At 44.6% G+C, this 13,598-nt stretch overlaps 1 protein-coding gene across 1 annotated transcript in view; it reads right to left on the bottom strand.

The window, feature by feature from the left end:
* Positions 1-13,598, bottom strand: part of LOC126529908 (endoplasmic reticulum aminopeptidase 2-like) — a 123,128-nt gene that overhangs the window by 42,269 nt on the left and 67,261 nt on the right. Inside the window, exons 8-12 of the mRNA XM_050177359.2 lie at positions 12,590-12,720; positions 12,479-12,534; positions 12,248-12,395; positions 2,842-2,915; positions 2,152-2,256 (exon numbers count right to left, since the gene is read on the bottom strand). Of these exons, the coding sequence (XP_050033316.1) occupies positions 2,152-2,256; positions 2,842-2,915; positions 12,248-12,395; positions 12,479-12,534; positions 12,590-12,720 (514 nt within the window). The remainder of the gene's footprint in view (positions 1-2,151; positions 2,257-2,841; positions 2,916-12,247; positions 12,396-12,478; positions 12,535-12,589; positions 12,721-13,598) is intronic.

The raw sequence follows: 13,598 nt of genomic DNA, 5'->3' as shown, positions 1-13,598 counted from the left end.
ATCGTTATCTAGTGAGACGAGTCTAGCAGTGCCACTGGAAAAATTAGCAGGCATTAAATGGGATATAATAGGGCTCGGTGAGGTTAAGAGGACAAAAGAAGCATATACAGTGCTAAAAAGTGGCCACGTCCTGTGCTACCGGGGCTTAGCGGAGAGACGAGAACCAGAAGTCGGATTCCTGATTAATAAGGATACAGCTAACGTATAGGAATTCTATAGCATTAACGAGAGGGTGGCAGGTCTTGTTGTGAAACTTAATAGGAGGTACAAATTTAAGGTCGTACAGGTCTACGTCCCTACATACAGTCATGATAACCAGGAAGTCGAAAGCTTCTATGAAGACGTGGAATCAGCGATGAGTAAAGTCAAAACAAAATACACTATACTAATGGGCGACTTCAATGCCAGGGTAGGCAAGAAGCAGGTTGGAGACAAGTCAGTGGGGGAATATGGCATAGGCTCTAGGAATAGCAGGGGAGAGTTATTAGTAGAGTTTGCAGAACAGAATAATATGTGGATAATGAATACCTTCTTCCGCAAGCGGGATAAACGAAAGTGGACGTGGAGGAGCCTGAACGGCGAGACTAGAAATGAAATAGACTTTATACTCTGCACTAACCCTGGCATCATACAAGATGTGGACGTGCTCGGCAAGGTGCGCTGTAGTGACCATAGGATGGTAAGAACTTGAATTAGCTTAGACTTGAGAAGGGAATGGAAGAAACTGGTACATAGGAAGCTGATCAGTGAGTTAGCGGTAAGAGGAAAAATAGAGGAATTCCAGATCAAGCTACAGAACAGGTCATCATCATCGTCAGCAGCCTGGTTACGCCCACTGCAGAGCAAAGGCCTCTCCCATACTTCTCCAACTACCCCGGTCATGTACTAATTGTGGCCATGTTGTCCCTGCAAACTTCTTAATCTCATCCGCCCATTTAACTTTCTGCCGCCCCCTGCTATGCTTCCCTTCTCTTGGAATCCAGTCTGTAACCCTTAATGACCATCGGTTATCTTCCCTCCTCATTACATGTCCTGCCCATGCCCATTTCTTTTTCTTGATTTCAACTAAGATATCATTAACTCACGTTTGTTCTCTCACCCAATCTGCTCTTTTCTTATCCCTTAACGCTACAACTATAATTCTTCTTTCCATAGCTCGTTGTGTCGCCCTCAATTTTAGTAGAACCCTTTTCGTAAGCCTCCAGGTTTCTGCCCCGTACGTGAGTACTGGTAAGACACAGCTGTTGTACACTTTTCTCTTGAGGGATAATGGCAGCCTGCTGTTCATGATCTGAGAATGCCTGCCAAACGCACCCCAGCCCATTCTTATTCTTCTGATTACACGTATTTCAGTCTCATGATCCGGATGGGGTGATCCCACTGTGAACCGTCACCACATTGACACATACTTGGTTTTCTCACAGACTGTGTTAACCAGTGCTTTTATAAGGTGTGGCAGGTAGCCAGTTTCGTGCTACATGCAATGCACCTGAGATGAAAGGAATTTGTGCACAGAGGGGATGTATGACTTTCCAATGGAATCACTTAGGCACGTTTATAAACGAGAAGAAAAGGCACATTTTTGGAGCACTGACTTTTCATGGTTTAGAATGAGCTCACAAGGACTGCGTGTATTGCGAAGAAATGAAAGCATGACAACACCATTCAAAAGTAAAAAGTAAAAGAAACAGCAGGACAAACACAAATGACACTGTTCCAATGCAGCACAAGATTGTCCAGACTCAAACAAAACTTGTCTCATTTGAGTAGCAAAAATCCAGAAAGCTTTTGACTCTAAAGCGGCCCAGAAAAGTTGATCTTGAAAGAGAACTAAGATAGGCAACAGGGGAGACGGGTTTAGAAATGGGCAAGGAATGAAGGTCAGCTTAGGAGAGCAAGAGTGTAGCATGCTGTTAGCAGTAACAGCACAAACTATACAGAAGCTTTACTATGTTAGGAGGACACGAGCATCTGTTCAGGCATGCAAATTCTGCAAATTGTGCAGATTATACTAGATATGACAGCCTAAACAGAATTTTAATTCCAGTCTTCACTGAAGTGCTACTGCTTTTTTCGAAAGCTGATCCACCTGAATAGGTTAAATCATATGAGAGCAGAGAAAGCAGTGTGTCTCCTGAGAGACCAACCCACCTCCGTTGCTCGTACATCCACTGGCCAAAGTGATGGCTGGCCTCCTGCAGCACCTGTTCATCTTCCAGCTCAAGGGCAGCATGGAGAATCTCGGCACGAAGCTTTCTGTTTCAAGTACAGCATAGGGCATAAATTATTTCCTCTTCAATCTGAATAAGGGCACAGACAAAGATCTGCTGCTTTTACACAAAATGAAAGCGACCATGGCTGCTGTACTAAGGAACAAGGCAAAGCAATGAGTCAAACACAACCTCATCAAAACAAAGTGATGAGCTCAACCAAATGAAACAATAACAAAAAATAACTTATTATAAAAAGCCATACACAAAACATAAGCCTGCGAACACCAAAGCACACTGAGAAACGCAATGTGCTTACCAAAAGTTTTTCTTTACTCTGCTTAAGAAACACTAAGATTTTTGTGGATTGCCTTTTCAAGTACTAGTACCTTTCCTTAGAAATGCAATTCAAGTGGATTTGCTACTGGTGAAGGTTTCTGGAAGATGAAAACAGTCTGCACACATTTTTCAATGAAAGCTGGGCTGGGGGGCAACCACCTTGCACAAGGCACCTGATCTAGGTGGCATTTAGCATTCCCAATTTGCCGCTCTCAGGGACTGAATGAGTCTAATGCTTCGGTCATCTAACAAGTGGCAGCTTGACAGGTCAGTGTGAGAGCAGCACACGCACCTGTCGAGGTGCGGGCCTGTGTCCTCCCATCCCAAGTCAGCCAGAACAGGTCTCAGGAGTGACAAGAGATGCCCCTGCAACCAAAATCCTTGTTGGGCCAGACACGCATGACCTTCATCTGCCTTGTGGAGCCATGAGAAATACCACGTCATGTGGGCTTACATACAATGTGGCACAACATGTCTGCCCAATGCAAGCAGAACGTTATGCACACATACATTCACTGTACTACAAACACATTATGGCAAAAACATGTGCTACTGTAGGTGCCCACTATAAGCATTGTAGGGTACTGCCCTGGGAAGAGCGAAGTAAGCAAATAAAATTTCATCCCAAGTTAGAGCCTGAGGGCTCTGACTTGGATCATCTTGGTACACATCTTCCATTTCAGCCATTGGGATTGTGAGCCAAACATGCTTCCATTGCAAAACAAAGGCACTCAAAATTTTTTTACCACTTTGTGCCCAGAACTGTTGTAGAACGAACAAGTAGGCACCAAAAATATGACAAAGGTAGAGAGAGGCTATCTTGTTCTTTCTTAAAGGGACCCGAAACACTGTCTGAACACAGTAAAACGTTGCCGACCTGTCGTAGAGGCTGCTGCGTACATGGTGAGCCAAAATACTGCACTGCATGCAGCAAGGAATTTACTATCTCATGTCATAAACTGCAACTATTCAGTTGCTCTCACTTCTGCAACGTCATCATGCAGCATCACTGAAAACAGCTGGACCCACTAATGTTATTGGCTGATTTCATGATCGCAAGAGAAATACATAATTGCTAACTTTGAGTTAAATAAATGAAACACATATATGCCTAAAAAAAAAAACAGAAAAATAATTTCATCTTTGCACTGCCCGTAGCTGCATCTGATGTGCATGGCCTCCAAGATGGCAGTGGCGGGATGCGTAGCACAGTGACCGCCACAGGTTGTGAGCCCTTTTGCTGTCGCGACACTTTTGGCCGAGCTTTGTCCTTTTGGCTTCTCCGCTGTGTAGCTTTCAGTGCACCAGCGGAGGCAAAAAGAGAGAGAAAGCTGGATATTGGTGCGATAACTCCACTTATAGCTGAAGAATTTGAGAACATTTTGCGGCACGAAATTTGTGAGATGACGTCCTTTAATGTGCCAGTGAACCACTGATATTGTATCAACATCCAGGTATGATCCATTCATTTACGTCGTGTCATAATATCTAAAGGATGTCCTACTAGTACATATATACATATTTTGCAAATACATACATACATATTTTGCAAGTAGTACTCTTTACGAACGTTACATACTGACGTCATAGAGGTGTATCCACTACGTCATATCTGTTAACTAAACTTTAAGTTTTCTTTAAGATTTACTTAAGATGCCGTATCAGTTGGGGGATGTAATTAAAGTTTTGTAGGTACATTTTTATCCAGTTAGATTTTTGGAAACACCAAATTCCCCAAGCTTTATTGCGGATGAATTGCCATTCACACTGAATGTGGTACAGTGGAACCCAATTATAACAATATTCAGGTGCCACGAAAATTCCATTGTTACAACCGATAATTGTTACAACCAGGTTGCATGAAAAGAATCAAAATAGGGGGATGGCAGAGAGACCACCAATGAAAACTGAGCCTGTCAACCTTTAACGCCTGACCTTTGTCGAGTAAGGCTAGCTTAACAGGACTGTTTGAGGAACTATCAGACATTTTTTGGGATATCATTGGCCTTAGGAAGATTAGAAGAACTGGTGAGACTTATACAGTGCTGACTAACAGCCATGTACTCTGCTATAGATGTCTTCCAGATAAGAAGCAATACAGGGTAGGATTCCTAATCCATAAGGACATAGCAGGCGACATTGACGAATTCTACAGCATTAATGAGAGGGTAGCAGTAGTCGTAATAAAACTTAATAAGAGGTATAGATTAAAGATAGTTCAAGTCTATGCTCCAACATCCAGTCACAATGATGATGAAGTAGATCAGTTTTATGAAGATGTTAAATTAGCAATGAGAAAAGTGAAAACTCAGTACAGTGGAACCCCGATTATACGACTTTCTCAGGACCACGAAAAAGCGTCGTAAAATGCGGCAGTCGTAAAATCCGAACATAAATTATGTGTATAAAAATACTACTTATCTCGCGTGACGGATTTATGAGAAACTTCAATGTAAACTACAAACATACTCGGCAGGGCTTGGAAACCCAAATTATCAAAAAAGTAAATGCGAAAAGATATAATACTGCTGCAGTACAGGTAAATTACATAAGGTACAGTACATCAGAGGCTAATGGAACATAAAAGGTCGTTAACCGGTGGATCGCCTTCTAATCTTTCCCTACATTGCCAAGATTGTAACTGCACGCCAGAGTTAGATGAATGCGCAATATTGTACAGGCATAAGAATGAAGATATGAGTCTTATGGTAGAGGCATGGCATATCTATAATGGTGGAAGTGCATGCGTGAGTCAGCCTTCGATTACTTTACATAAGGAAGAGATTAAGTGCCTTAACAGTTATCTCTCACGTAGACCGGCACATGTACCCGACTGACACGTGGTGATACCATTCCTGAGCTTGCGCAGGCGAGTTTTGTGTCTTCTTTCTTTTTTCGCCTCAGTGCTCCCTTCAGTTGATAGTCGACGTTCGTGTTGTCCACTTCTCTACTCTTGTGTCCTGTGTGCATGCCTCACCTCTTTTTTGCATTATGAGTACAGGTACCAATCATGCTTTATTCAAACGAACCTTTACGGCACTACACTGCCCACTGCAGCGATTCCCGCCAGTTGGCGTGAACTTTAAAAAAAAGCCGGTGTTTCTTTTGGACCTTGTTTGATGCGTAAACCAAGAGCTTTTGCTCGAGTTGGGCAACGTCGAAAAGGAGGTCCTCTGCAGTGTCACGTGAACAGATGAAGTTCCAGGTGCTGTCTAAGTGCCGTAGCACCTCGGCAAACCTGGTAGGTACAGGCATGGCATCTGTGGCGTCGTCATTGTCCTCATCCGATGTCACAGCGGTGTCGGCACTAGGCAAAGCCTCCTCGATGGCGTCATCCAGCGACACCCCACCACAGATCGCAACATTGTTGTCGGCCTCCACGAACTCGGCGAAGGTCGCGGGTGAGGAAGCCTGCATTGGCCTCGAGCGGCATCGAGGTTGTTGCATCCCCAGCAGAGGAGGCAGTCTCTCGCTTAAAGCCACAGTGCTTGAACGAGTTAGCGATTGTGCTTCGCGACCTGCTTTCCACGAACTGGCAATAAAATGCATGGCGTCGAGCACAGTGAACTTTTTTTCCGAGTCGCTGCACTCCATAGCCACCAGCCGATGCTGCACTAACCGCTTCCGGTATCCAGCGGCTGCAGCTGGCTTGTGCAGTTGGGCGGAAAAAAAACAACCTTTCCTCATGCTGGACGTATCGGGTGGGTGGCACAGTGCGTTGTCCACGAAAAGCAATATTTTCCTCGCCTTAGCACCCATTTTGTTATCCAGCTGCTGCAAAAAATTGTTGAAGAGCGAAGACGTCATCCACGCTTTTCTATTGAAGTTGTAGCTGCACGATAGCGTCTTCCAAGTTCTCAAAGCACCATGGCTTTGCAAACTTTCCAACAACGAGCATGGGCAGCCTCTCGGAACAGTCCTCGTTAGCACAGAACAGTGTCGTCACACGCTCTTTACTACGCTTGCCATCATGACAGTTGTCACCCTTAAACGCTCGGCTCGGGCTGCATATGGTAAAAAATACCGCTCTCATCGGCATTGAAAACGTCGCAGGGCTTGTGTGCAGCAAACATCTCCAGCAGCAACTCCATCCACTCGTTCAACGTTGAAACGTTCAAGGAAGTGCTTTCTCTGCAGGAGCAGCTGTACACAACCCTGTTTCGTTCTTTAAAGCGATCCAGCCACCCGTTCGATGCCTGAAAGTCGTCGATGCCCAGACGCAATGCCACAAGGTTCGCCTTTTCTTTTAGAATGGCGCCGTCAACGTTGATCACAGAGCTCTGTGCTTGATGCAGCTACTTGACGAGAACTTTTTCTAACTTCTCATGCTGTCCTTCTTTTGCCGCTTTCCACTTGAGCCCAAACTTGTTGGCATTCTGCAATATCACTGTTTTGTTTGCCAGGGTTGTCTTAAGTGAAGATTCGGGTATCTTAAGGTCCTAGGCAATGCTGGCTTTCGTGGCTCCATGCCGCTTTTCCGCTTCCTCGATAATATTCAGCTTATTGCCGAGTGACAGTACTGTCCACTTTCGGGACATTGTGCATTGTGTTGCTCCACACAACTCAAAACCTCCGTTGAATGCTGGTTACTAGGATTATGATGAGGAACACTAGCGCTAAACCTAGGCCTCTCCATGCTACCTTGTCAGCGATCTTTTCCTGGGAAACTGGAAGGACAGAAAAGCTTCACCAACGCGACAAGAGACGGCGATGCCAAGAAGAGAGGGAGATTGTGGAGAAGAAAAGGCACTATTTCAGCACAGCAAGCGTGGCTACCGGCTCCTGGTGGGGGAGAGAGAAACAAACGATGAGACGAGGCAGGGAAGAAAGCTGCGCTGGAGCGAACCGGTCGAGCGGTGTCAAGCGCTTTGCATGCAGAGAGACGGAGCGAGGAAAGAGACCCGTGGCACTTCTCTTTCATCCGCTGTTCCGTTCCGCGCTTCGCGAGGGTCGTCGTATAACGTGGGTCAGGCGTAAAATTGCATCGGATAACCGGGGTTTTTAATGCATTGCTTCTATAAGACTTGGCCGGGACTGCGCTAATCCATCGTAAAACCCGGGTCGTCGCAAAACCGGAGGACGTATAACTGGGGTTCCACTGTACCTATTCCACCGCTGTCTACCTCGTACCACTACCAACGAACTGCTACATGGCATGCGACCTGCTGTAATAATATGCCACTGCAATGCAAAGTGTGCCCATAGCAATGCTACGTGCCGAGCATCTCCCGTCGCATGACATGTTGCATGATACAATGTTAATAATGACGATGATGACAGATTGGTGTCCCCTTTGAAATGGGGCAGTAAGAAACAGTCACCTAGCCTGCGTGACTTAATCAGGTATGCTTCACATGTTTTTCATTCCAGCATTTTTGTATACATCTCCGTAATCTTCTTTTTCTTCCTCAAACCTTCTTTATTTACTTTTTAACACTACCAGTGAACTGCTACATGGCCTGCCACCTGGTGCAATAATATGCAACTGCAATGCAAAATGTGCATGTTTCGACGCTATGCAGCATGCATCTTGCATGGCATGACAAGTGGCACAATATGATGCTAATGATGATGATAAGTTATTGCCATCTCCTTTGAAATGGGACGGTGACAAATAGTCACCTAGCACGCTTGATTTAATCAGGTATGCTAACATGTTTTTCATTCTAGTATACAGCTCCTTAATCTTCTTTTCTTCCTCAAACCTTCTCTATTTACCTTGTACCACTACCTATGCAACTGGTGTGCTACGTGGTGCCATAATATGCAACTGCAATGCAAAGTGTGCTCATATAAACGTTACACGGTGCACATCTCGCATCGCGCGTCTTCTCGCGTGCTAGGACGTGTATATGGCATGTTTCCACTGCAAGCTAGCAAGTACTGGCATGGCTCAGTGGTACAGTAACCGACTCCTACGCAGGGGGCCTGAGTCTGATCCTGGCGCAAACAATTTTTTCTTTTTCCCCATTCCTGGCCATACCTGTGATGCACACCAGTGGCAGTGGACAACATCGCCAACCACAATGGCCATCATCATAACGAGCCCATAAGAGCTTATGCTGTAAAAATAATTAGAAGCAGCTCTCTCTTACTAAAGAGAGGGAACCATTTTTACATGTCACTTGCTAGCTTCATGCGCTGTGAATGAACAAGATGGAGAAGTCCAGCACCGTGTTTATCCTTTCTTCGTCTTGTGCTCTGTCAATCTTGTGCTGTGCCCTACAATTTTGACTGCAATGTTTGCAGTTCTGTCCTTGGTGCCGACTATGTGAAGAGGAGGCCAGAGAGGTGTGTAGCCTCTACCGAGGGGCCATAAAGGTCCAAACAGCTGGCTTCGGCTCAACCCCCAAGATCCCCTATTCCTCAGACATGGCTAAGCGCCGCACGGTTACACATGCGAGGGTCCAACCCCCATGTGCTTGGGTCCATGGTGTCACAACACACCAAACTCCTGCTTACCCAGATGATACTGCAGGGTTGTCATCACACCTTCATCATTGTCACACCATCACCATCATCCTGTTGTCCTCATGGCTTCGCCGCCAAGCTGTTGTCGTTATACCATTGTCATTATTTCAGAATTGTCATCCCATTGTCGCCGTGTCGTCATTGTCATACCACCTTCATCACTCTATTATCATCACTTTGTCATCACTATATAGTCGCCGTTATGCTGTCATTGCCGATCCTGGAGCGAGTGTCAACAGGGTGTCTAGCAAGTTGATATTTCCAAATTCCCTGAGTTTTCCAGGTTTTCCCTGACTGCCTTTGCAATATTCCCTGAGTGACACAGAACTTTGTTTATGTCAAGACGGGCTCCCTACATCATGTCGCCCAATGGTATCATTCTCTAGTAAGCATGTTAAAAAATAAAAAAACAACTTAATTCAGTTTGAATAGTAAGGGGTAGTGCTTACTCTATTCAAAAAGAAAACAGAAGGGAGGGGGGTTAGTAAAATGCACAGCGAATAAAATATCTTCGAAAGAAATAGTAAAACCCATTGCAAATCGAGTTGAACATTCTCAAATACGAAAAAGAAAGAGATACTAACAGAATGTTTTCGAATATGAGCTATTTCTATCAACTGATAGCAAGCTAATTGGCATGAGGCCCGAACTTTATCACAAGTGAGATTCTCCCGCAACAGCTGATAAGTCAACCTCAACTGTCCTGACATACTCTCAGCCCATGCATAATGCCTCGGTGTTGTATTTCACTGTTTCAAAGAGTTTTTTTGCTTGGATGAGGGACACCTGCATCCCGGCGTCAGCCAACACTTTGCTTTTAGAGTGCAAGCTCCTTCAAAAAAGCAGTGGCATGCTTCCTTTCCTGTTCATTTCTCAATGCATAGGTCCTTTGTCTTCTTGTTCTCCTTCGTCTATGCTTTCGCCACATGGAATATTTGAAGCATCCTTTTGGACAGTTGTACAGTCAGCATGCGATTTTTTCTGACTCCCTAGGGGCCGCGAGAACGTCCGAAAAAATTAATGCATGTCTTTTACAGTCCTCAAGTGCTCAAATCGCCACAGGCACATCCGAAAAAGCTCTGTAGGCCTGCCAGTACGCTTATTAGGCATATTGGTGCTTGTACTGTGACAGGAGATGGCGGGTGCACGCGTGTATAATTAAGGAATACATACTGTGTCCCGTGAAAGTTGCCCCTTCCAGCACTTGTTATGCTTCACAGCACAACATTGCTCTAATGAGGTGACGCTGACTTTCAGGAACCAGCATTATGCAACGTGCCGTGCTTTCCGAACTTCGAAGCCAGTCGCGATTACCAAAAAGGCGGTGTCGGTGCCATTGCTGACAGTGGCGAATTTTTTCAATGAAGGACACGGCACAGAACGGTAAGAAACTTAATACCGAATCTCGAAGCAGCTAGGCCTAGCATTGCCGCGGTGGTGGCTACGGCAGCCAGCAGATCTGCGTGCGAGTGTGCCGGTTCGAGGCGGCGTGGTTATCAAAGTGACAACGGTGGTGATTTTGATGAATGCTGTTTCAGACCTGCGGTCACGGCAAGAAGTCTGGAAAATCGGACGTCGAAGGGTGCTTGTGTCCGAAATTTCAGACGTTCTTGTACATTTACACTATGGGGTACGTGTTGTGCCGCGAAGCCATCCGAATTATCTGGCGTCCGGAAAGTCACTCGTTGACTATGCTCTGGCAACTCCTCCAGCCTACGACGCGGCGTCAAAGACCAATCGTTACGATTTCTCTCTGTAGCTCGAGCCAGCATTACCGTGACTTTCGTTCCCTTTCAATAAAATTACAGCTAATTTTCCCTGATAGAAGCACAAATTCCCTGAGTTTTCCCTGAGTTTTTCCAGACTACTCAAAATCCCTGAGAATTCCCAGTTTTCCCGGTTGGTAGACACCCTGGTCATAGCAAAGTGGGCTGATCACAAAGACAGCATATTTCGCATATAGTGGAAGCAATGGAAATCTCAAAATAGCCATTGCAGATTTTAAATAAAGGTGTATTTAGCAATATGGTGTGTCACTACATTGCTTGAATGCTAATCGCGATTTGGGAAGTTACCGAAAAGAACACACAGGACGAAGAAAGAGACAACACGAAGTGGTTAACGCTAATCGCATTAACTTTGACACTCAATGTGAGATAGATTGTGCTGGAATTTTTTACAAAGTGATAAACATTGTTAGCATATCTCTGGCTATGTCTTGTCTTGTTTACGGCCCTTGAGTGCTGAATGTTTGCAGTGTTGTTCTTAATGCTCATAAAAGTGCACTAATTATGAAAATAGTCTGTATATATGTCATCATGGCACTTGGTTTGCACTAAACTATGATATTCTGGACACCCTGGTTTTAATTATGCCCTGCGTGTTCTTTTTTAGCCTTGTTTTTTATTGTATTTTTGCCTCCGGGTAATGTTTGATATAACATTCACTTGAATCTGAGCGCCCTATGTAATGCCCACTAGAGTCCTTAGGGTATTAAAATAAATAAATTTGCACACTGTCAGGTACATGACAAACTGTGATTTGCAAGGATGGTGTCAGAATGAAGCATGGTGCCTTGACTCAAGGCTCTAAGCACGACCTCTGAAGCAGCATGTCGTCGAGTATACTCGTTGAAATGCGAGGTGGTTGTTCCGATAAAACGAACTTAAATGAACATAAACGAATGATAAAACTTTGGTAACAAAGCGTTGCATTCATAGAAAACTACAGAACAAATTCTTTAGCATGCAAGCCCTGGGTTTTGCTATGACGTCGATCTGCTAGTGCACAGAACGGCAAGCTTAGATTAGTGAAGCGCTCGACCGGTTATCACTCGCACCACCCATGCCTGAAATGCATGGTTATGCGCACCCCTGACATTTGCCCTAATGTTGACGTTGCCTGACGTCGGTTGTTTCGGAAACTGATAAAAAATATTTTGGTTTCACTCCAAAACAAAATAAAAAATAACATTTTGGTTATGTTTTCATTCCGGTAAAAAAATATTGTTCTTAAATTTTTCGTTCCTGTTTTTGTTTTGTTCCAACACACTGCTTGCAAGGGACCACAGCTCACTTAATGCCTTGCACAAGCTCCTGCAAAATGCAAAATGAGCACACACTTTTAATAAACCTTTAGACAAATCTAAGTTAATGCTCCTAATTATAATAAATTTAAAGAGAAAAAGTAATGGCTGGCCTTCTACAGGATGCAGAGGGAGTGCTTGCCTGCAGAACAGGCAGCCAGTCAGAGTCACTGCCCATGCGCTGCAGGTCAAGCAAGTGGGGCAAAGCTGTTGCCCATGGCCCGAAGTCCCGCTCTTTCTTCAGGTAGCTTGCCAGTTCCAATGCCACTGACAGGTTCAGCTCCCCAGCCCTGCACATCCATCAGCTTGGAATGTAACACAGACCAGCAGGCTTCCTGCAAAACGTAAGCAAATGTCACATGGACAGCCCAACCTGGCTAGGGTGAAGGCATCATCGAGTAGGCTCGCCCTGTCTGCTGGCCACAGTGCCTGCATCCAGACCAACTCAGTGCTCGCGGGCTCAGTGCTAGCTAGCACGGCCTACCTGGTGGTCACGCTGGAGCTGGCCCATCAAGGCCGCCCAGTTCGGCGCATCATAGTTGACCCGATAGAAGCCTGTCTGGTTCACATTGGCCTTGATCCAGGATGGCACTGACTCACCGAGGGACACATCCACTGTAACAGTGTTGTAAACTGTGCTAGGAGCATTTCCCAAGCCCGCATGGGAAAATTTTTGCACTGTTGCTGAAGCTCTAAATTTCACGTATCAATGACAGCACAGCCATCTCAGCGAGTACCTTTGCTTGCTGCATGCAGCCTCACTGACACCTCTGAAGGACAAAGTGCTGAATGAATTAATATTCTATTACTGTCAAACCCACTTATAACTATAATGGTTTTTAACAATATGCTGATATAACAATGAACAGCTGATTCACTCCCAACTTTCCTACTTTTTTTTTTTCTACTGCAATATTTGTTGGTGCAGATGTGCACAGAATTTAATTCATACTTTGCTTTATTTCTGTAAATCGTGACAATAGCAGAACAAGCTCATTAGAAGAACCGTTGTTGGCTGCCTCATCCGTATTTTCTCACTTCTACATTGTTTTAAATTTCCACTGTAAACACCATGCACATACACAAAGGATAAAGTTTATTATATTTTTAAAGAGAAGGAGCCAGCCAATTAACAATTATTTCTAAAGGTATGGATAGCTTCTGCCTAAATGAGTATGTTGCTGTATGTTCACTTCGCTTCAAAATGCTTTGTGTGCTTTTTTGACCATGAAAAAAACCTGTAGACTTTACTGACCCCTTCAGTGGAGTCTTTTATCAACGGCGTGTGAAATGCACGCGAATTATATGTGTCTCAGCATCGATTCTCTTTCCAGTAAGCAAAGCTAACAACTCATAAAAAGACACTTCTAATAATTTACAAGATTTATTCGGGATGAAAACACCATCACTTGCATAGGCCATAAATATTGCACCAAGATTTTAAAAGAAGCTACGTGTTACTTGAGGAAAACCTTGCGCATATTGTTTCCAGT

This window comes from Dermacentor andersoni, chromosome 5, assembly GCF_023375885.2.
Source record: "Dermacentor andersoni chromosome 5, qqDerAnde1_hic_scaffold, whole genome shotgun sequence".
In the NCBI taxonomy this organism is placed as follows: Eukaryota; Metazoa; Arthropoda; class Arachnida; order Ixodida; family Ixodidae; genus Dermacentor; species Dermacentor andersoni.
This window is presented reverse-complemented; position numbering and strand designations above follow the sequence as displayed.